The sequence below is a fragment of the Triticum aestivum genome, chromosome 4A, assembly GCF_018294505.1.
Source record: "Triticum aestivum cultivar Chinese Spring chromosome 4A, IWGSC CS RefSeq v2.1, whole genome shotgun sequence".
NCBI classification, from domain to species: Eukaryota; Viridiplantae; Streptophyta; class Magnoliopsida; order Poales; family Poaceae; genus Triticum; species Triticum aestivum.
This window is the reverse complement of record NC_057803.1, coordinates 92747162-92770314: the sequence shown is the minus strand read 5'-3', so window position 1 is coordinate 92770314 and position 23153 is coordinate 92747162. Positions and strand designations below refer to the sequence as shown.

Below are 23153 nucleotides of genomic sequence, written 5' to 3'. Positions count from 1 at the left end.
ATTACACACATTTGACCCAACTCGGTTAGACCGAATAGGTGAACTCGGTGAGACTGATTCAGTTCAAAATTTGAACATTAGGATTCTTGATGGGACCGAGATGATCAACTCGGTGAGACCGATGCGCTAGGGTTAGGGCAAAACCTTATCTCGGTGTGACCGATTACATGAACTCGGTGGGACCGATTTCTGCAATGAGCAAATCGAAAGTTGGTCAGGCAAACTCGGTGGGACCGATCGCTCACTTCGGTAAGACCGAAACGTTACGAAGGGAAACAGAGAGTTTGCATTGCGACTCGGTGGGATCGATGGCTCATTTTGGTGGGACCGAAACATTACGAAGGGAAACACAGAGTTTGCAATCCCATCTCAGTGAGACCGAAATCCCTATCGGTGAGACCGAAATCCCTATCGGTGAGACCGAACTGATTAGGGTTTCTGGCAGTGGCTATGTCAAAGGAACTCGGTGGTGCCAGATAGATCAAATAAGTGGGGACGGGTTTGACTTTAGGTTTTGGACATATTTGGAATTGAGAAAGTGGTTGAGGGCTTTGGAGCATATCACTAAGCATTTTGATCAAGTAGATCATTAAGCAACACCTCATCCCCTTTTAATAGTGTTGTCTTTTCCTATGTACTCAATGTGATCTTGGATCACTAAAAATAGAAATGAAGAGTCTTGAGCTTTTGCCAATATTTGTCCTTAGCATTTTGAGGGGTCTACATCTCTAGTCCATGCCATGCCAATCATTGAACTTTCTGAAATATTTAACTTGAATAGATATTAGTTCAACGAGCTATATGTTGTTATGAATTACCAAAACCACCCGGGGATTAGTTGCACTTTCACATAACCCTCAGCGTACTCAAGATGGAATCTTTCAAAGACTTGGCATACACTTCAAGACATATTCAAATATTCAACAGGATTATCTCTTGATGCAACCGACCATGTGTAATCCTAGGTACCCCCTGACCCCTATATAAGCCAAGGGGTTTAGCCCGTAGAGGCAAGACTTTTAGACTCATTCATCCGATCTCGAGGTAGATCACGTGTACTTTGTACTCCATCACAAAATATAAACAAGAGCAGGAGTAGGGTATTATCTTTTCGAGAGGGCCTAAACCTGGGTAAACACCGCATCCCTATTCTTCATGTTACTATCTAGCCAAGACCACCAGCTCGGGACCCCTTACCCGAGATCTGTCGGACTTAGCTCCGACAACGGGCGCGCTTAGGATACCCTGAGCGTCCATAACTGCGCCACCCCGGATCTTCTGGCTTGCGCCAGAGCCTTGGCGGCTTTCTCATGTGCGACCTCGTCTTCCTTCCGGGCGCGCTCGGCATGGTCATGGAAGGCTTTCCATGCCTCATCTTGGCCCCGACCGCTCTCGGCCAAGGCAACTTTCTCGGCCGACAAATCAACTCCCAGCTAATCAATTGCCTGATGCGCCACCTGGATGAAGTCCCCGGCGAATAGCTCGATACCATTGCTCCCGGTTGCAAGATCATAGATTTTTTTTTTGCATTAGGTCGTAGCCGTGGACAGGGCGGAGCGGGAAGGACATGTGGGCAATGGCTCCGCTGACCACGATAGGGAGAAGGTTGGACGCAAGCCTCGACACCGGAGGAGCTATCTCGTGTAAGATGGAAAAAGATGCATCACGCGAGAGGTGATTGACGAAGGCAGACGATGGGAGAGAGAAATGAAAGAGATAAGATTGTACCACGAGAGCACGTGTCGTCTTTGAATTGGCTCATTTCCATCGCATGACGAGGCGCCTGGTGAAAAAAAGCTCTACAAGTCGATCGGTCGTAGTAAATCGTTTACCATGGTACTATATGGTAAAAAAAAAAGAAAAAAGAAGAGGAAAATAGAAGCGCTCCCTGGCACGGTTCATCCCGATCGAAGAGCTCCGCACCAAAAAGGCCCAAACCCACTCCCACCCCCCCGTCACGCGTCTCCCGGACCCTTCCTCGTCTCTCTCTCTCTCTGAACACCCCCACCCAGCCGACCAAATCGCCGCACGAGGGCGCGCCATGGAGCCGGCGGTGGAGAGGAAGGTGCCCGAGCAGGAGGAGCAGCTGCAGCCGTCGCACGCCCGGGCCGAGGACGCGCCGCCCGCCGCCGTCGAGGAGGAGGACGAGGCGGAGGCGGAGGAGAGCGAGCGCCGCAGCCGCGAGCTCAAGGCCGGCCTCCATCCCCTTAGGGTAAGACCCGCCCCCCGCCGCTAGATCTAAACCTTTTCCCCGTTTCCCGTTCCAGAAATGCCAAACCTTTGAATCTCAGAGAAAGCCGGATGTAATAGCCCTTGTTGTCCGCAGCGCAAGCTCGTGCTCTGGTACACCCGCCGGACGCCCGGGACGAGGTCGCAGTCGTACGAGGACAACATCAAAAAGATCGTCGATTTCAGCACTGTACGTGTCTCCGGCACAGCAGATTGTTTCCAGGGTTTTTTCTTACTTCTGTCAGTGGAGCTTACTGATTGATGTTGCTGTTTGGAATTGGATGGCTTTAGGTCGAGTCGTTCTGGGTTTGCTACTGCCACCTCGCACGCCCGTCCTCCCTCCCGAGCCCCACGGACCTGCATCTTTTCAAAGAGGGTGTCCGTCCACTCTGGGAGGTATTGCTCGGAACAAGCTGTTGTTTTTTCAGTCATGGCTGTGTTTAGTATTGGTGTCATGTCTACCCATGCTTCTAGTGGTTAATGCATTTGACTGGGCAGGATCCTGCAAATCGGAATGGTGGCAAGTGGATTATACGGTTCAAGAAGGCTGTTTCTGGGCGTTTCTGGGAGGATTTGGTAAGTAATCTATTTGTGCTTTCGTTGGGCTGTAAGATTTGGTCATCATACAAACTTCGGTTGTTGTTCTATAAACCCTCAACTAGGACTTCCCTTGCCTGTGCCACCATGAAGTACCACACACTAGCCTACTTGATTTGTGGAAAATTCTACTAGTTTTTATCATGGGATTCTCAAGTAATGTTTTTATTTTGTTCATGACTGGTCTTTGATTGCATTATAACCATGTGGATGCCGTGAGGAGTTAGTGATGGATCAAATATTTCACTACTCAAGCGAAACAGGAACATTAGGTCTAGATTTGAAACAGGATAGTCCTTGTTCCGTTTATAGAGTGGAATTGTTTTTTCCTTCAGAGCGGCATTCCTCATGAGTCATGACCATAGTCTCTACTATCTTATAAATTGGAGTTAGTGGTGGTGGTGAGTTCACTCCCCCACTCCACCCCAATCTCCCTCAGTCATCTAGAACCCACAAGACCCCTCCAATTTGAAGAAAAAAAAACATAGCTTGCAATGGTGCTCACCAAAGAACTAGCTATGGACAGGGGTGCGTGGAAGCTTGCTATCCATGTGCCCGGACCATGAGTTGGTCGTGAGATCTTATGGGTTTCATCTCTAGCCTACCCCAACTTGTTTGGGACTAAAGGCTTTGTTGTTGTTGTTGTTGTTGTTGTTGTTGTTGTTGCAATGGTGCTCTCATTGCTACCGCAGTTACGCAAGTGCAGTGTTGGCTGCTTGATTGAGTTTGAGTTTCTTCTCTGCAGTGTTGCACGTGCATTGGTTGTTATATACTACTAATCCAATACAACTGAATCATTTTTGCGGTTCCGTAGCAATGCACCGATGTTATGCCATGCCAATAAACGATGGAGACTAGGGCCATGACATGAAAACATGGGATTACCCATAATGGGCCTAGATCTCCCTGTATAAGGCTATCCCTTAAACCAAACAGCTTTGTAGCGCGTTGTGGTCTGGCTCCCTGTTACCCGTACCAACATAAGCCTGAGATCTGAGGTAGTATTATTGCTATTTCATGTTTACTGTGTGCACTTCTGATTTGAAGCAAATGGTTCAGCATAGAAGAAGTTGACGCTGATCCATAGATGAATTAGCAGCCTTCCAAGATGCACTTTTCTGCGGTGACAGTCGACTGCTTTCTTAAGCATGCATGCCATATGCCTATGTTTTTAAGGCGTCTCTAAGGCGACGCCTAGGCGTCGAGGCGCCCCCCCAGCGCTTTGCAAATATGTCCGCTTTAGGCGCCTAGGCGTCCGCTTTAGGCGCCTAGGCGTCGCCTAGGCGTCGAGGCGCCCCCCCAGCGCCTTAAAGCAACACGTCGCCTTAAAAACATGTCTGCTGAGCAATACTTCTTGATCACCATTTCCTTTTCTTTAATTTTGTATCTTCTTTGTTGAAGTCCCTTATCTCTAACACTTGATTTAGTGTATAAATATTTTAGTTTGGCAGTCTAGTTTCCCTATCAATATTTATGAAATTAAAGATTGCAAATAATAGCATGCGTGCCTCCTATTAGTCGATTTATGCATCACTAGTACAATTGGGCGCAGTGGGTTTTAAAATATGGAACAAGATTAGTACCTATGCTATTGTTCCCACAAACAAAACCTTTGGCTTTGTTACCTTGTGAATGTTTGGCTCGGGAAGTGGAGATTCTGTGTTTGTGCTGCATTAAAAACGAAGGGCTATGGGAAACATTTGGATGCATAGATGCCCTCTATGAGTTGTTGTCACATCCCATCCCACACTCTTCATGTTAATATGCAGTGCCTGTTTAACATCATTTTGTTTCTTCTTATTTATTTGTCTGAGTAAACTTGCGGATATTGCATGAGTACGAGAGAGGAAGATATGTGTTGCATTTACATTTACTCATAAATTGGCTTTACTAATGAAATGGAAATGGCACCCTTGTGTTTTCCTACTGCAACTGTTTGACTTTACTCTCATTCTGGTCTCCCACCATGAGCCCTCACATCTAGCTGATTTTACATGCTATGTTGTACTTGCAACAAGTAGGTTTTTTTATCATTATTTTCTGCTACTATCTTCTTTTCTCTATCATGCCCGCTTTTCGTTGATGCCACATTCACAGCAAGCTCTCTGATTTTCTTTGCTCATTCATGTTTCATTTCCTGCCTTTGTTCTGCTTTTCTCTGCTCTCCTTTCCATTGCTGTGCGGCCAAGGACATGTTTATGCCATGTGTGTTCTTCTTTAGGCAGCCCATTTAGGTTTCCATTTTCTCCTTTCAGCATGGCATGCTTTGCTTTGCATACTTTTTGACGTGGCTGTTCATTCTATGTGATCACAGTCATTCAGTTATTCAGTCATGGGAGCGATTTCAAACCAAGGCTTGTCTTCCCCTTTTCAATCCATGGGATCACAGTCATTCAGTTACACAATGCCTCAATAATGATACCTGATTGTCCTGAATGTGTTCTGTTGATTAACAATTTGTACAAGGATTACTTGGATTAAATAGGTCCTGCAGCTGTCCATGGCTTAGATTTTAATTCTTTTCGCCCATCCTGTTTATTTGTCCAGGTGCTGGTTCTAGTGGGTGATCAACTTGATTATAGTGATGATGTTTGTGGCATTGTGCTAAGTTGTCGTTTCAATGAAGACATCCTGAGCGTCTGGAATCGGAATGCATCAGACCAACAGGTTTGTGACATCACCTGATGCTTCTTGACTATGTTGTTTGGAATTGACGGTGTTATCACCAGTGAGAAGTTTTTTCTCTCTCTCTGTTATTTGTTCACTCATACTCTTGTGCCTTGCAGGCTGTGATGACATTAAGAGACTCGATTAAGAGGCACTTGAAGCTGCCACACACCTATCTGATGGAGTACAAGCCACATGACGCCTCGCTGCGAGACAACTCGTCCTACAGGAACACATGGCTGAGAGGTTAAGCTTTATGTCGTCAAAACTAGTCATGGCCCTTGTTCCGAACTAAATCCTTGTGGATTTCCAGTTCTGACGTTTCAACCCAGCCATGATGTATGGTTGCTCTTTGTCATGCTACTATGTACTCTCCAAAATTTCAAATGCTGAAGTATCGACTTTCATGATATTCTTCCGTATGCCTGTATTGGTCGACTCGTTTTGGCAACTATTTAGGTGAAACCTCGGACTTGCTCTTTGGATTCTGCTGATAAATATGGCAAACATTACAAGTACATCAGGATGATAATTGAATCTAGGGAACGTCTGAACACACGGTTGGGTCTTTCAGACGGCACCGGTTACTCTTACCAGCAAAACAAAAATTTAAGCACATATTTTTAATCAGCAGCATAGCAAAAACAGTTCTTATAAGCAAAGATCTGTGATATAAGAGGGTTGGCCAAGAATTACATTTTGTTAGGGTAAGACCAAACTTTAGGCTGTGTTTGACAGCCAAGTATTTTTGCAGTATTTCTAGAATATTGTGTTGTTTAGAAGCTTTTCCCTTTTGAGAAACCATAGTTTTGTTAACTACTGTATGGTGTATTTGGCACATAGCTTTAAACCACAATATTTTTTAAAGGCGTCTTGATGTCTTTTTCTAAACCAAAATTATAAAACCGTGGTTTTTTAAAAAATAGAGCATTCATCACCCAAACATTGGAATACTGAGGTTTACATTACCACGGTTTTAAAAACAGTTTTGCTAAGTCTTACGTCTCAGTCACTTGTATATTCCTTTGATCTTGCATGGAGATTCATAAAAAAAATATTTTTAGTTTTTCTTTTTTCTCTGTTCTTAAATATAAGTATTTTTAGATATTCTAACAAGTGACTACATACGGAGCAAAATGAGTGAATCTATATGTAAAATATGTCTACATACATTCGTATGTTGTAATCCATTTGAAATGTCTAAAAAGACTTATACTCCCTCCGTTCCTAAATATAAGTCTTTTTAGAGATTTCAAATGGACTACCACATACGGATGTATATAGACATATTTTAGAGTGTAGATTCACTCATTTTGCTCCGTATGTAGTTACTTGTTGATATCTCTAGAAAGACTTATATGTAGGAACAGACGGAGTATTTAGGAACGGAGGGAGTATATCGCTTGATTGAGACTTGGTTAAGTCTCAGTCGACTGAGACCTAGACACACCCTTTTAAAAACTTCAAAATTACTTTGCTCCCAAACTTACCCTGAGGCTTTACATTACCACGGTTTTAAAAATACTGCTGCCAAATTAGGCAATCCAGGATTAGCAGTCAAAATAAAAAAAATAAAAATTCTATCACCAGGGGGATTGGGTAAATGGGCCAAGCCCGCGGTGTAGCCTTCCTTTTCTACCCAAATGGCTCTTGCCGTCGGCCTTGTTCCCAGCCCACTTCCCAGAAAAAAGGAGAGAAAAATCTGAGTTCGTTTCCCCGTGCCCGATCAAAACACTGATACCCCAGCTAAAAAAACCCACCACTGATACTCACTTTACTGCTCACGATTCTGTCCTTACCGTAGCGCCGCAGTGCGCCGCGCCAACCTCTTCCCTCCCCTGGCGCCCGCCCAAATCCGCCCCCCTGCGCGCGCGTCCGCTCCACCGCGCGGGAAAAACGTGAAGCTAATCCATCCAACCCCCATCTCCCGCCCCTCCCAGCACTGTCATTCCGAGCTCCCAAGCCCCAAACCCTAGCCCCGGTTCCCCGCTCGATCCCGTTCCGATGGGCGGATCTGCTGATCCTGAGGAGCCGGCGCCGACGCCCACGCCGTCACCGGCGAAGCCGTCGCCGACGCCCACGCCGTCACCGGCGAAGCCGTCGCCCAAGCGGCTCAGGCGGTGCGTGCAGTCGAGGCTCCCGTTTGGGTCGGGCAGGCCGGGCGGCGGCGGCGGAGGAGGGGTTGCCCCTCCCGCGCCAGCCGCCGAGGAGCCGTCTGGAAAGGAGGCCGCGGAGGAGCCGGAGAAGGGTAAGAGGAAGGCGAGGCCGCGGAGATCAGCGGCCGCCAGGAAGGTACTACATTGCTACAATTCGCCCCCGTTTCGGCTGTTGTCTGGTGTTTGCTCGGTAGCTGGACTACTTTAATTCGCCCGCCGTGTTGAAATTGTGGCTTCTCTGTGCCCGCTTCCGTGTTGATAAATAAGTTCCTTCTGATTTTCAATTTTAAATAGTTTGGAATGCACATAACTTCTTATACCTTGTTGGGCTGAAGCGACGTAGTATAAGTAGAGGTGCAAACAGATCGAGTAGTGACTCTACCACATTAGTATCAATTTGAATATTGTTGAATACCTGTAAATGGTAGTACGAATCTGAACCAATTTTCTGCTCGCATTAATACAACATGAGCATGGCAGGAAGTTTGTCGTCGGTGTCTATAATAGCTAAATTACAGAATTGAAATTCAAGCTACATCACTTTGATCTGAAACAAATGGGCTGGCATGACGGATTTAAAGCTACGTACATCACTGTATGTGGGTTGGGTTAGTCTGGGATAAGGTTAGCGTTAGACATAGGGGCTGATTGGTTTGAGCCCCAACTTGCCTTACCAAAATTTTGGCATGACCAAAATTTTGGCAAGTTGTTTGTGTTTGGATTCTGACCATCATATCCTCCAAAATTTTGGCAAGTGAGACCGTTGCTTTGTTTGGTTTGCGACCAACTGGCATGACGATTATGCTAGTCCAAAAATATTTAACTGCATCTATTACAAAATTGAGAAGAAATACATTTCAATACTTAGATGTGTTTTTTCTGTAGAAAACTTATATTTAATCAATGTTAACAGAAGTCACCAAAAGAATGACACTGCATGCTGCATGCACTTCGTTTTGCTACTGTTTGGATGCTGAAGAATTGCTGCATGCGGTTGCTAATCACGCACAGGTCCGCATATCTTTGAATTAAGAAGCGCCGCTGGTTGGTTACAGCAAAAAAAGGCTTATCCTAACTGCATGCATGCGGCAGGGCCCACCATAACAACCAGGGTCACAGCGCCAAAATATTGGCGCAGCTTTCTCGCGCCCTCGTGACGCCCACGCGTTGGCGAGAATTACATGGAGAGGCGCTGGGCAAGTCGGGCGAGCCAATTTTTTGGTGCAGATCCAAACAGCTACCAAATTGCATGGGCTAGCCAATTTTTTGGCAGGGTCAGCTTTGGTAGCAATCCAAACAGGCCCATACATCAAATGTCCAGTCTGACGTAACCTGTAGAGTACCTGGGCTGCTGATCCCAGTCTTGATGTGAATATGGAAATTGGCGTCATTTCCCATTGCACATCGCACTCTACACAGCAAAAAAATCCACACAGTAGTCATGTTTCATTTGAATGCTGGTTTTTTTCTTTCCATTCGCGTTTTAGGGACTCTTAGTATCGACTAAAACAGAACATCCATTTTCCACCCCTAGGTATCAAAGAAGCTTTTACATTGCCCTTCCTTTTATTTGATGACAGGCACTGCATATTAAGTACAGAAGATAAGTCTACCCCGCAATCAAGACTCCTCTCTTTTGCATGCTGTGCCTATGCCTTGCTAATTTTTGTGCTACAAATTTAGCAAGTATCATACCTGAAGGGTTGTAATCTTAGGCTTTTAGTAGCGCTGCCTGTTCCATCAAGAACATTCTTATCAAGTATGTCTCTTCCCATCACCATGCATATGTACTTGTATGGAGCTGCCAACTTTCCACATTTCCCAAATCAAACAGAGAAAAAGGGGCGCCTCTAATGCTCTACCTTCTTTGTGGAGTCAAAACAACTGCGCATAACTAAGCTAAGTGAATTGAATATGTTGACTCTCTGCTTACTGTTTACTTAAGGAGTGTCCACCCTTTCACTGTGTACCCATTTAATCTTCAAGAGAATAGTTTAGAAAGGATACAGCACAGGTTAGTTCTTTTCTTTCCACCAGTAAATTTTACCATCTATCTCTGTTGGATGGCTTTGACTAAACTGTCCATGCCATCCAAATTATCTGAAGTGGATAAATTGAATTTGCCAATGTGATAAGCTACCAAACAAAAACATTATAGAGAAGAAAAAACCCCGTAGATGGTCAGTTGCAACCAGTGGCATGCACATGCTCTCAGTTGCAACAATGGGTGATGACTATGTTTACTTTTCGTGTTAGTTCAGACTCTAGATCGGTCGTTTGGTTCAACTTATATGCTATATATTTGATTAATAAGCACATCTGCTGTTCTGTTATCTTTCCTGATATGCAAAATACTGATTTCTTTAATCAACCTTCATGTAGCCATCTTCAAATAAAGAGACAACTGGGTTGGATCCAGGTAGCAAGGATGAAGTTACTTTGGTTGGTATGTCAACCCCATACAATATTCTTGCCATTTCTTCAAGTGTTTCACTGGCCCATTCGTAGTCAAGTTTTCCTTGTTTATTTGCTACACTGTGAATGAGAATTGATGAATATTTGTTTTGTTGGATGTCAGATGAGAGCCCTCAGAAAAAACAGCGGAAAGGTAGAAATCAAGATGCAGCACGGAAGGCGCCTAATAGAAAGCGCTGCAAGGTGTTGGAATCTCCTGATGGTTAGTCCTCTCTCTCTCTCATCCCTATGCTTACAGTTGGTTAAAAACTTAAAAATCTATGCATCAAATACGAGCACCCCTTTGTATCAAACTATGCCTGTGTATCCTAGTATGGTATGGCTTAGTTTTTCTGAAAATGTACCCTATCCTGTTGATTTTTAACTGCATACCATGGAAGAAAAAAAGGTACCAAGTTCTCAAATGTTGACATATGAGAAAAATGATACACCTATATTGAGTTTGAAAGAGTGAAAAATTTACTCGTTGAGTCGGATAATATTTCAGTTGTTTGCAATATAAATTCAATTTTTTCATAGGCTGTGTCACATAGTGCATACTAAAAGTAGCTTAAATGTATTATTCTCTCACAGATTAAGAACACTATGTGCATTGGTTCTATATCCTCCTGAACAAGTTAGCTAAATATTTATTTACTTGTGATTTTACGTATTTATTGGTTAACATGTACTCTACTTTGACAGAGGTGTAATAATATTTTATTTATTTATGAAGGGCACGCAGGCTGTCAGCAACTGCATAGCAGTCAAACTGAAGCTACCTTACCTGAAGGATCTCCTGTCAAAATTGATATAGATCTGAATAATGTGCCTTCTGAGGCAACACAGGCTAATGCCAACGATGTATTAGACAACGAAGATAAGTCACAGGTGATAGTTGACCTAAGGTCAGAGGCAAAAATAGCTGCACAGGTACGCTCCAGTATCATTGTCTGCATTGCTGGGATATGCTGTGTGCTTCTTGTCTCGCGAGGGCACTTGCTACCATCAAATTTGTTGTGAGTTCATATTTGCAACTGCTTGAATCTCACTTTCTCATCCCAAGAAAGAGGGTAGAGTAAGATGGTACTCATGCAAAACATCTGATACTTTTACGGATTGGTGGTGGTTGTCTTACGATACATTCCAACTCTTATAACGATGACTTCACCCCTAAGAAATAATCTCTGTTATGGAAACAAACTGGCCAAAGATATTATTCCAGCCCCTAGTTCGTGAAACTAAGAACGCTTGAACACTAAGGGCATGTTTGGTTCATGCCATAGCATATGCCCTACCAAAATTTGCCAACCATTGGCTAGCGAAAATTGGCTAGAGATTCCTTGACTCTTTGCTGGCCATAAACTTGGTGAGATTTGTGAAGGGAATGTGAGGAGAGTTGGCAAGATTCCATAGGCAACCAAAATTTGGGTAACCAACCAAGTGAAAGCCGCAGAGAGGTAGAGACCTTAGTTGCTCTGTTTATTTCTTGTTGTAATCTGAGCTGTATGGCCATGGTCTTGCTTGTTAGACTTAGACCTTAAAACACTAGCAATTACTTAAGAAATGGTCTTTATCATTGTTAAAGATTGCTGCTGTGCATGCAACAAACCATCTCCTCCTTTCTGGTTAAACGTCCTCATTGACTTAATTGTTGAATAAGGGCTTGTTATCTCAGTATATCTATCACCATATCGGTGATGTGGTTATGGATCCAATATTTGAGGATTTGATTTTTGCAGGTGCACTAGTTTTAGTCGACTTCATGTTTATCCTGCTGTTTTCTTAAAATGTATATTCTTTGATTCATTGACAGGAAATCCGGATGTTATCATCTGGAAAGAAATTGCATCCATTTTTTGCTTCCCGGAAAGTAAACAAAGGTGCTGAACAAGATGCATTCAATATCGAAGATACAAATTCCCTTTGTGCTATTGAGAGGGACCCACCACTCTGGCCTGTTCATGTCGTGTACCAATTGGAGGTGTGCCCAGCACATATTTCCATACATCTAGCTGTACAACATCCCATAGTTTGTGGTCTATTTTGATGAGGTTTATTCAATGCGATTGTAACTGTATTCTTATTATTATTTTGACAATGTTCCCTTTCTTGCTCTGCAGACTGCCATACCAATTCATTGGAGTAAATGGCTAATTGGGGAGGGATCTTTTCTTGATACCAGTGCCTCCGATACACTTGAAAATCCTGTCTCATTCTTTGAGGGCTTTGTGAAACCTTTGACAATAGAGTCTAATTCCAAGAGGATGTGCCTAGATCAGTTGGCTGAGCAGAATATTGCAAATCACACAGCTTTGGGAATGGATTTTCCTAGCTTTCCTAAAGAACAAAGTGAAAGCAATCTATCTTCTTTGGATGTGGTATACGCTATGTTTTCACCTCTTTTACGAAGCATTCAGATGAACCTGCTTTGTGCTTCTATTACTCAACCTGTATAGCCACTAAATTTCTTGTTCCAACCATACACTAATCTAGATTTAATCTTGACCATTTGCATTCCAGATCCATCTTGATGAAGAGAGCTCTCCTCATGATTCTCTTTCCTATAACAAACACCCGGAAAGGATACTGCAAGGAAGGCCAGAAGTCGACCAGAAAGGGTAACAAACACTACCTAGTACCTATATTGTTTGCCTAAATGTATGTAAGACTGTTGGCTTTCTGCTAGCTACCTTGGTTTTGCCTTCATATTGAACTTGGAGATTTTGTAAATCATTTGAACTTAACATCATAGTTTCTTGAGCTAAACGTCATTGGAGATGACTAAGCGCAAAAAGGCAAACCATTTTGTTAATGTCCGCTCAAGCGGTGTCAGTCATCAGGATACTAATTGTTTTTTATATCTGTTATTTTTGTGCTCTTTTTCCTTGGCATCTAGGATCTTATTATACTATTTGAGTATTTGATAGTATATGTGGCAGAGGGAGTAAGAACAATAGTATACCAGTGCCTTCGATAGTGTCAAAAACGTTCTTATATTTTGGGACAGAGGGAGTAACAAATATCAGTTGTTTATTTCTGACGCCCCTTAGGCCTTGTACAATGCAAGGTGCTTAGGGAGGTGCTCGTAAGATAAATCGAGTTTTCCTTAAGCATCAGTGCTTATTTCTACAGGAGGTGCCTAATTAAGCGTCTACCCTCTACAAATAAGCACCGGTGCTTAAAGAAAAACTGGTCTATTTCTCTAAGCACCTACCATAAGCGCCTTGCATTGTACAAAGCCTTATACACATTGTTGTAGACACCGAGCAGGCAAGGCTAGTGGTCCACTAGTTGAACAGGTTGTTTTGTTAGTATCAATTTTATTAATTTGGCCTCTTCTTGTAAGGATTAGAGCAACATACTATGGCAAGAAGTTCCAACTAGAGAAATACATATGGTGTCAAAGTGGGGGATCTGAAGGAATCCATGGATGATGGAAATAAGAGATCAAGTGCGGTTCCAGAAAGATTGTGTTAGATATTGCCTACTTGAACCACTCAGACCCAACGCAGTTACAGCATAAAATCAATCTGCCAAGCTCTAATCTACATGCAAATAAAAAACTCAACCACATTTATGCTAACCTCAAGTAATTCTAAACTACATGCCATCTAAACATCTTGTCTCTTGCTTCTGATAGCAAGCCATTTCTCACAAGCTGACCCAGCATGTCCCGTTTCGTGCAACCGATACTGTGCCAATTTTGTTATGCCGGACGATTGGATCTAGTGGAGGATGACAGTGGCTCATGGGAATGTAAATTCGACGGCAGCAAACAGAAGCAAGTGGTGTGCAAGATGATGAGGATGAAAATGGAGTCTGTGGGGGAGAGAGAGCATGAGATGGATGTAGGGAGGGTCCTTGTTCAGATGTTCAAGACTGGGGTGGGCCAGCTAAGTTGCCCCTCCCATTTTTTGTCAGCTTTGTTGTCTTAAGAATAGCTGACTGTCTCGACAAAAACGTGTGGTTCTCTGATTTTAATACACTTTGTGCCTTTAGTTCTGGTTGTACTGCATGTGAAGTCTTGTAAGTGAGCCAGCTGCCTAAGTTGCTGGTTCTGTTTTCCCAGTTTGAACACTGCTCTGTTCTGAATTTTTAAATTGTGCTGGCTAATTACTCAAAATTGTTAAACCTAAAACTCTGACTAACAGTCAAACTTTGTGGCTGAATTGTTTTTCTATAAGTGATATATATCATAAAAAATCTTATTTCATTGCTGATTCTAGCATTAAAATTGTCATTCAATTACCTTTTAACCAGTAGGCGTTTATCAGTTTTGTTAAGCTAATGTTGCCTGCTAACACTATGGGTGTGAGCTCTCCTGATATCCCATTAGGCATGGACTTTCCATCACTTGCATGAATGCCAAGCAGCTAGATTTTGTCTTTGATATTATTATATCCATTTCCAATTGGCGTCTCATGTCATTGTCCATATGAAGCTGCAAGGTCATTTAGGCTTATACCGTACGCATCATGCAACCTTTTTTGTGAATGGAATCTGAGACAAAGCATGAACATGGTTTAGGTGTGGCTAGTAAGGGTTTATAGCTTTACATATTTCTGAAATATCATATTGACCCCAAAACTATCTATATGCAGAAGTTTGCCGATCCTTCTATGTTTGTGACCCTAATCCCTCACCATCCTTCTATGATAGCCCTATTAATTATTCGTTGCAAGTACCGCTCTTGGAGGTTTGGTTAGTTAGCATATCAAAGTGTAATACCGCATGCTAACCAAGTTGGTTTCTTAAGAACTTATTTACTGACAGAAAATGAGTTGGTTTAACTAGTGTCTTATATCTTGTGATATCTACTGTTGCAGCAGCTGTCAGCCGGCTTATTACCTGTGGACTGACAAGTACCGGCCTGAAACTGCTGCCCAGGTGAACATGAAATTTTATTTTTATATTGACAATTATGCATTGCATTATACCTTTTCTGTTTGTTTCTTGTACTTGATTAGCTTTTTGGGTCAACATGCCTCTTAGGAAACACAAATACTACATTACGCTTATATTTGTTCTGGGATTTCCACTATTTTGGTTGATAGGTCTGTGGAAATATTGAGCATGTAAAGTTTCTCAGTGAATGGCTCAAAGGGTGGGATGAAAGAGGCCACAAGAACAAGCAAACTGGAGTTGCTAATGAGAGCATCAATGCCAGCTTCTGTCAAGATGAATCTGACACAGATTGTTCAGAAGATGCTTCTGATTATGAAAATGTACTTCTGATTACTGGACCAGTTGGGGTGAGTACCATGCTCAAGAGTACCTGTCGCTACCATTGTACACTGCTTAACATGCTTTTCAGCAATCAATCAATCAATCTGCACTTTATTTTGAAGCTGTTGAGTATTTTCTATAAGTAATACATTTGTGGTGTTGAAATTGCTGTCGGTAAGTAGCATCATCCTAAACGCAGCCACTCCCACCAAAAGATTGAAATAGGATTACATACCTCTGACACTAACAGTATAGAGCTTCCCATTTGTTACCACAGGAAACACCTCTTTTTAAAATATTAAAACAATGTAATGGCAACTTATATCCAGTTAGTAACTTAGTTTGAACTGGAAAGGCTTACATATGATGCTATTCATCAGAACTCTAAAAAATAAGGTTGAGCCCTGTAGGTTGTTCAGCTACTAATTTTGTCCTAGCAATTGGTATTGTCTGTATTCATTTAACTGGGCACAGAGGTGTACAAACATAAATTTGCAGTCTATTGATTCTGTTACTATGTTCTACTCCCTCCGTTCCCAAATATAAGTCTTTCTAGAGATTCCAACAAGTGACTACATACGGAGCAAAATGAGTGAATCTACACTCTAAAACATGTCTACATACATCCGTATATTGTAGTCCATTTGAAATGTCTAAAAAGACTCATATTTAGGAACGGAGGGAGTAATTTATATTTTTCAATTGTCCCTTCCACAAATTGTATACTTGCATTGTTACGCCCTTATGTCTATATATAGACATACAGCCTAGATGTAGTCTGATCTCTTTGTTCTTACTCCCAGTGTGGAAAATCAGCCGCAGTTTTTGCTTGTGCGAGAGAACATGGGTTCAATGTAATTGAGGTATATTTTTCTGCAGCTTTTCTTTTTAGAAACAACTCGGCTTCCTGTACTTTTTCTTAAAAGTGTGAATTTATAGGTAAATACATCTGATATGAGAAATGGGGCGTATGTAAAGCAAAAGTTTGAGGAAGCAACTAAATCACATGGCCTTGAAAAGTGGTATGTCCAATTTCTTCTCCGTGTTCTCACTTTTTGATGAGGAACAATAGATGAGGAAAATAAAAATAAAATCATATGTCAAATCTGTTTGGCTACTTCTAGATACTTCTACTCTAGTCTAGTACTACCTCCGTTTGAACTAAAACCATGTCACTTATTTTGGGACAGAGGGAGTATTTCTTTTATTTTCTAAACCCTAGCTACTGTTTTCTAGAGTCTTCTAGCTATGAGTAGAATGGTGAATCTTAAGTAATGTGTCTAATCTGTTTGGCTACTTCTAGATACTTCTACTCTAGTCTAGTACTACCTCCGTTTGAACTACAACCATGTCACTTATTTTGGGACGAAGGGAGTATTTCTTTTATTTTCTAAACCCTAGCTACTGTTTTCTAGAGTCTTCTAGCTATGAGTAGAATGGTGAATCTTAAGTAATGTTTCTAGAGTGTTCTAGCATAAGTGGAAGTGAGATGTCAAGGCTTCCCAAAGCCCTATAAATAGAGGTCCCCGCCTCTAGTTTGTAACCAGACTATGTACCCCACTACGTATATATAACTTGGTGTCCTTATCTAAGATCTTGGACTAGATCTTGTGCTCTAAGAGTTTTGGATTGAACTCCCGCTGCCTTATCTCCGCCTCTAGAGTAATATCACAGCATGTTGAAGTTGTTCCTAAAACACTTGTGCTGTACACATCGTAGCAGTAACCTTGTGCTGCTTCTCCACAACCTTGTGCTGCTTCTCCACAACCTTGTGCTGCTTCACTTTTCCTGTTTATGATGGACAATAGTTGTCTAATTGACTTGGCATTCCTTTATTACGAGCTCTACTCTCTTCATGATGCAACTTATCATGCACCTTAGTCCACGGGGGAAATACTGGACTGTGATGACTTGAAGTGGGACCTTAGGGGTGTTATGAAGAATAGCAACTTGTATTTCCATGAGGCCATAGGCCAGTATATACACGTACAGGCGGAGTAAATATGCAGGAAACCCCTTATACAGTGGGGCATGAGCTAATATATGTGAAGTATATACATCTCTTGAGAAGGAGAAAAATGAGACCATAGGCCTGAATGACCTTTTTGCTCTTTCTTGTTCCTTAGAGATGATCCAATTTGCCATACCTCATATATACAGATAGGCCCTAACAATATACTATAAGAGGTGATATTGCTATCTAACACATCCAAATTGCCTACTACTACTAACTCAAAGAATTGTCGAGCAACAACGAAATCTGCTGCTATAGGAATTATGGTATTAGGGCACATGCAAAAACCAATGAGAACTTGCTTATAATCATATGAAGTTCTGCTCATTATTTTTTGGCAAGCACCAAGTTGGCATGTAGTCAAATGCAGTTTAAATGCCAACCTAAGCATTCTTGTCTAAACCTTTATAGGCCTGCCTTTTTAGAGTGTACGTACATCAATTATCTTTTTGTCTCCCATACAGGTCACAAGAGGAGGTCACCACTCCACCAAGAATAGATTCTTTAGATCCAGCTTTAGAGACACCTGATAGGACTGAATACAAGCATTCGGTATCCTGCTCTACAAGAAAAGCATCTAACGATGATGAGCATATGCTACCTGTAAAATGCTACTCAAGTTCAAAGCTGAGTGATGAAGCCCCTAAACAAGTTATTAACAAGACACTTATCCTATTTGAGGATGTGGATACTGTCTTTGATGAGGATCGTGGATTTATTTCGACCATACTTAAGATTGCAGAGACTACAAGATGGCCAATTATACTGACCAGCAACAGTGAGCCTTTTTGCCTTCAGGATTTTGCATTTCTCTATTCATCTTTTACAGTCTCATTTGATGTTATATACTAAAGTGTTTGTTATTCATTACACTTGTTTTGTGAAGAGAAGGATCCAGCTTTGCCTCATCTCTTGGATCAGCTAGTTTTGGATTTCAAATACCCATCATCCGGAGAGCTACTTTCACATGTTGGCATGGTAAAGAATTATTTTGTGGATGGAAACTTATGTCACTTGTCTGACTTGAAAGTTGACTATATCCTAACTCTGCGCAGATCTGTAAATCTGAGGGAGTGGACGTCACTGCTCCTCAATTGAAGTATTTTATCAATGCTTGTTTAGGGGATATTAGGAGGACAACAATGCTTTTGCAATTTTGGTATCAAGGCAAGCAGGAATACACAGGTTGAATACTTTGGTGTGCTTGTGCTGTCCCATACTTGCAAAATTTGAGCCCAAGTGATATACTATAGCTTAAAATGCTGTATTTTTTATCTTATTCCCTGAAGTGTGACTGGCTAGCTGTGTGATTCGTATATTATGGCATAATATGTTTGTTTCTGTAATTGTGTGACCACTGTTAGACTTGCTGTTATGATCATGGACTGTTAGACACTTTAGACATCTCATATCATTTAGTTGGAACGTTACCTGGTACTCCCTCCGTTCCAAAATAGATGACCCAACTTTGTATTAAAGTTAGTACAAAGTTGAGTCATCTATTTTGGAACAGAGGGAGTAGTCAATAATGTTAGTTGCATAATTATAGGATTCCTTGTTTTGTAATAAGTTTATTAGTGGTCAAACCTACACATGGCTTATTTCATGTTCTCTTATTGACCCCTAAGTAATAACTTAAAGGTTACCAATCTGATCTAACTCTAATCTTTATGTTTTTCCTATTTAAGTAATGTTCCATATCTGTTTGAATATTACATAATCCTGTACTCGTGCACATAACACACCCATGCTGTGAGAAATGTTGTTCCGGTTCTTTTTTTGCGTGGTGTCTTTGTTTAATTGGTAGTTTTTCGCTGAAGATTTTGCGTTTAAATGTTGTATTCAATGTAGAACTGCTTAGCATATCATTTTAGCTATTCTAATCTATTTTCTATTTTCAGAGAGGTCAAACAAATGCTTGTCTGTTCCTTTTTCACTTGACTTGGATGCAGTACATTCTACCGTGCCAAGAATGTTGCCTTGGGACTTCCCCTGTAAATTATCAGAAACAGTGTGCTTGGAGATAGAAAAAACAATCCATTTAGCTGAAGAAAAGAAAAGGCAGATGGAATTATCAGAGTTTGAAGCCTTGGAGTTACAAATAACAGCACCTCTGACCAAGGGAAGAAGTGCAGTTAAAACAAGAAAGATTAAAAAATCCAAGTTAAAGCATGGCCACACTACTGAATGTAATGATATTTCACCTTGTAAGAATGATCTTGATGATTTTGATGATGCTCCAGATACCTCTCTTCTGTCTGATCAACAAAAAGCAAGAAAGAAGCATGGTGTAGTGTTATTATCTGAGTCCGATGATGATCAAGCGGATGTATATATTGCCAAAGATGCCAGATTTACTGTGCCAGAAGGTGATTTATTCCCACAACCTCCAGAAGTGCCCCATATACATGGGCAAGGAATCTCAAATCAGTTTTGTTTTCCAAGCGAATCAAGGGAGACTTTTGAAATAACTAATTCTTTCCAAAACCAGTTCGAGAGCAACTTGGTTGGGTCCATTTCACAAATATGTGATACTTTTATCTCACAAGGCGTGTCGTGTGTGCCTGAGTCATCCCTCGCAGTTGGAGGTGTTTCTGCATCTGTTAGCAGCGATGACCTTTTATCAAGTATGGTGTTCAATGGCTTGTCTACCTTTAATAATGATGGTGTTTGCACTACGCCTATGACGGCACTAGAAGACAGTAACCATGCGAGGAATCTAATGTCTGGATCGCAGAAATGCATGGAAGATGTGGTTGGTGAGACATGTGAAGCTTATGCAGAATCATTTGGCAGGAATGAACAGGAAAGTTGTTCAACTACGGGGTATCAACTGATGGATGAATGCAGTCGAGCTGATAGCATTTGGCTGCTTTCTGGCAAAAAAACTAACGACTGTTGCAAGGTTGAATGCGTGCAGGATACTTGGAACAGGCTACGTCGTTGCTGTCCTGTACTTCCCTGTGAGACCAACCACAATAGAACTGCTTCTGGAGCTTTGAAGCTTGCTTCCAGTGTGTCTGATTTAATATCGGAATCAGATCTTATGCTCACCCGCTGCTACCCTCTTACCAATGTAAGTACTCTTATCGTTGGTTTCTTTGTGATTCATGTTTGTGCAATATAGTCTTGAACCCTTGATGTATTTTTTTTATAAATTTGTGCAGGACATTTTGGATCCATCTTCATCCCCGAGTGCTGAGCCTGATGACCTCTCCTGGTACGATAAGCAGCTTGAGATGGGATCTGTCTATGCGCAGCATGCTCTTTGTGTTTTCTCAAGGGACTTCCAAGATAAGGAGGATGGTTCCATTGATTTGTCACAAGAGTTGTTGTTTGCCAGTACAACTGCCACATCTCTTGGTAAACTTATTAGTTCAGGAATAAACAGTGATGATGGATATGGGAACATTTCCCACATGAAAAATCCAACAAGCTGTATTTCTAAGGGGAGGTAAGCATCGCATTTCCCATGTACATTTGTTGCATTTTAACATATCTTGGAGTTCTCATGGTATTACAGTTTAATTTTTATTCATTTATGCATTTAATTTAGAGTATATTTTAGAAAACATTGGGGTCCTAGTGACCATAATGCTGTGCCATAGGGTCATTTGATTTCCTAAACACAACAAAAAATAACCAATTCCCACCTGGGCTAATGTTCTAGCCCACAACTCCACATGCAACGCTGCTTCTGTATTGTTGGCCAATCGACCTTGCATGCTGAACATGAACAACACTGCTCATCTACCAGAACTGTAGGTGGGAAGAAATTGAAGGCATGTTGATTAGATTATTTTAGGGGTCAACTGGTCATACCTCATGATAAATATTTCAGCTATATTTGCATATGTCAACACAATATAGAGTTTTCCACTGGTGCATAAACAATGCACAACTGATGGAAATGCTAGTGATGTTTTTGGTGGGTGACATATGTGCATATCTTGGAATACTAGTCAGCATGCATTTATGGTAATAATGTCACTTTTCGTTGAACCAACATGCTATATTTTGCACCAATGAGTATTATGTGCACATGACACTTTCACGTGATAGTGATTTTGACCATAATTGAAAATTCTTGTTAGCCTTGTTCTATTGCAACTTCAACAGTGGTTACGAGCCTTTCCCATGTTCAGAACTTTCTTAAATAATGGATTTCATATAGGTTGTACTTGTTACTCAATAAATTTGACTGAGTGGAATATTATCTTGCTAAATGAATCTTTTCCAAGACTGGTATCAATTTGCTTATAGTCTATGTATGTACCAATGGAGCATCCATTGAGACACTGAACCTGCAATTAACTGTGCAGGGAGCAACTAGTTCATCTTTGTGACGCACTGCTTCCGGTAGTTCCTTCCAAGCTATCTCTATCACTGAGAGGACCCGCTTTTGTTGATTATTTGTCTTCGACTTGTCAGATTTCGCAGTTAGAAAACTTGCGACTCACTGAGAGTAAAGTTGCAAACAAGCAAAGAAGGTAGTCCCTGTCTTTCAGTTCTATAATTTTTTTCTTCCATGCACCAAGTATGATGCCTAACATATGTTCTTTTGTGTCAAGGCATATAACCAAGCCAAACATTGCCAGCATCATCTTTTATCTAAAATTGCCGTAGCACCGTAGCTGGTCATATTTTTACTCTGGAATTCTGTATTTGCACCATGTAACGTTCTTACTTTAAAAATGATTTTGGCCGCAACCTGGTTAAACGTTTGCAAGATTGGATACCTTATGTGAACCAGCATGCTTCTCTCCATTACTCTGAAATAGTGTGTTACCCATATCAGTTCAATTGAGTGTTTGAGATATGGATAGCGGCCTGCTGCTTGATTAGAGTTTAGGGAATTTCACCTGTTCTCATTTACATTAGAAAGGAATGTTTTGGCACAAATCCATGGTATGCCCTATTGTCCATGTGCTCTGTAATCCCTTAAACCAACTGTTGGCGTGAACATCATGTGCCATTTGCATTATCAGGGTTCAAAATGTCAACCAACGAACACTGACTGCTGCTCTTTGTGTGCTGCAGGTGTCGTCAGTCAAGACATTACTTAAGTTCTGCTGCACTTTCGATGTCACCTGAAGGCATCGAATTGTTAGCACAAAGCAGCTGTTTTGGTGAAAGGCGCGAGAAGGTTATAGACCAGACGATTGCCTAGAAGTATAGAGTTAATAATATGGTTTTAGAGGCGGCAGAGTATTTTTGCTATAGCTTGATTAGAGTTGGCCGAGGCGACCCATTTTTACTCACAGCTCATATCTGTAGTAGCTCAGTGGTAAGTTATGGTCCATGATTGGGCAATGCTGATGTTTCCAGACATCCACTGTGTAGTCCTGTATAATGTAAATGCATGTTGTCATCTTAATTTATAGTGTGGTGTAGCTCAGTAGTGGTGTAGCTGATGATTCTAACAAGTTTATACATGTTCATCCAAATAAAACTAGTGCACTCAGGTGCCTGTTTTTCTCATTCTCACAATGGTGATACGCACAGTACATCGAGAGATTGGAAAGAGTTTGAACTATTCAGCTATTTCGAGATCTAGCTCTACAAATACAATCAGATATCAAACTTGCTTGGTCTCGTTTTGCTGCAATTTATTTACCTCCCTCTTTGGTGGAATGCGTGATGTTCACATCTCTGTTCTGTTCATGGACGGGCTGGTTCCAACCCGGCCGAAACAGGCAGCACGCCGCTAGTAAAATGTGTTCAGTTTTTTTTGCGGGTGAAAAAATGTGTTCAGTTGTCACGACCGTTAACAAGCACACCTCTAGTTAGCCCCTTCTCTCCTTGCC

The 23153-nt window shown here is 41.6% G+C and overlaps 2 protein-coding genes across 3 annotated transcripts; both read left to right on the top strand.

The window, feature by feature from the left end:
- Window positions 1-1913: 1913 nt before the first annotated feature.
- On the top strand, window positions 1914-5905 carry LOC123085358 (eukaryotic translation initiation factor NCBP-like). The gene is made up of 6 exons (XM_044506982.1): window positions 1914-2212; window positions 2327-2419; window positions 2521-2625; window positions 2728-2805; window positions 5374-5493; window positions 5613-5905. The coding sequence occupies exons 1-6, from the start codon at window positions 2042-2044 to the stop codon at window positions 5742-5744; spliced, it is 699 nt and encodes a 232-aa protein (XP_044362917.1). The 5' UTR covers window positions 1914-2041; the 3' UTR covers window positions 5745-5905.
- Window positions 5906-7267: 1362 nt separating this feature from the next.
- LOC123085357 (uncharacterized) lies at window positions 7268-22827 on the top strand. 2 transcript variants are annotated; one of them, XM_044506981.1, is made up of 18 exons: window positions 7268-7785; window positions 10032-10095; window positions 10228-10326; window positions 10840-11036; window positions 11920-12087; window positions 12227-12484; window positions 12627-12724; window positions 14936-14993; window positions 15161-15358; window positions 16136-16195; window positions 16272-16354; window positions 17811-18124; window positions 18233-18324; window positions 18402-18531; window positions 19248-20422; window positions 20514-20800; window positions 21669-21836; window positions 22387-22827. In XM_044506981.1, the coding sequence occupies exons 1-18, from the start codon at window positions 7498-7500 to the stop codon at window positions 22514-22516; spliced, it is 3867 nt and encodes a 1288-aa protein (XP_044362916.1). In that variant the 5' UTR covers window positions 7268-7497; the 3' UTR covers window positions 22517-22827. The 2 variants fall into 2 exon arrangements, with proteins under 2 accessions (XP_044362916.1, XP_044362915.1); XM_044506980.1 differs by having other exon boundaries at window positions 14933-14993.
- Window positions 22828-23153: the final 326 nt, after the last annotated feature.

Excerpts from the sequence above, each read along its gene's own strand:
- LOC123085358 (XM_044506982.1), top strand. The coding sequence starts at position 2,042 with ATGGAGCCGGCGGTGGAGAGGAAGGTGCCCGAGCAGGAGGAGCAGCTG. Across the intron at positions 2,420-2,520 it reads AGATCGTCGATTTCAGCACT|GTCGAGTCGTTCTGGGTTTG; the intron begins GTACGTGTCTCC and ends GGATGGCTTTAG. Across the intron at positions 5,494-5,612 it reads GGAATGCATCAGACCAACAG|GCTGTGATGACATTAAGAGA; the intron begins GTTTGTGACATC and ends TGTGCCTTGCAG.
- LOC123085357 (XM_044506980.1), top strand. The coding sequence starts at position 7,498 with ATGGGCGGATCTGCTGATCCTGAGGAGCCGGCGCCGACGCCCACGCCG. Across the intron at positions 10,096-10,227 it reads GGATGAAGTTACTTTGGTTG|ATGAGAGCCCTCAGAAAAAA; the intron begins GTATGTCAACCC and ends GTTGGATGTCAG. Across the intron at positions 20,423-20,513 it reads GCTGCTACCCTCTTACCAAT|GACATTTTGGATCCATCTTC; the intron begins GTAAGTACTCTT and ends AAATTTGTGCAG.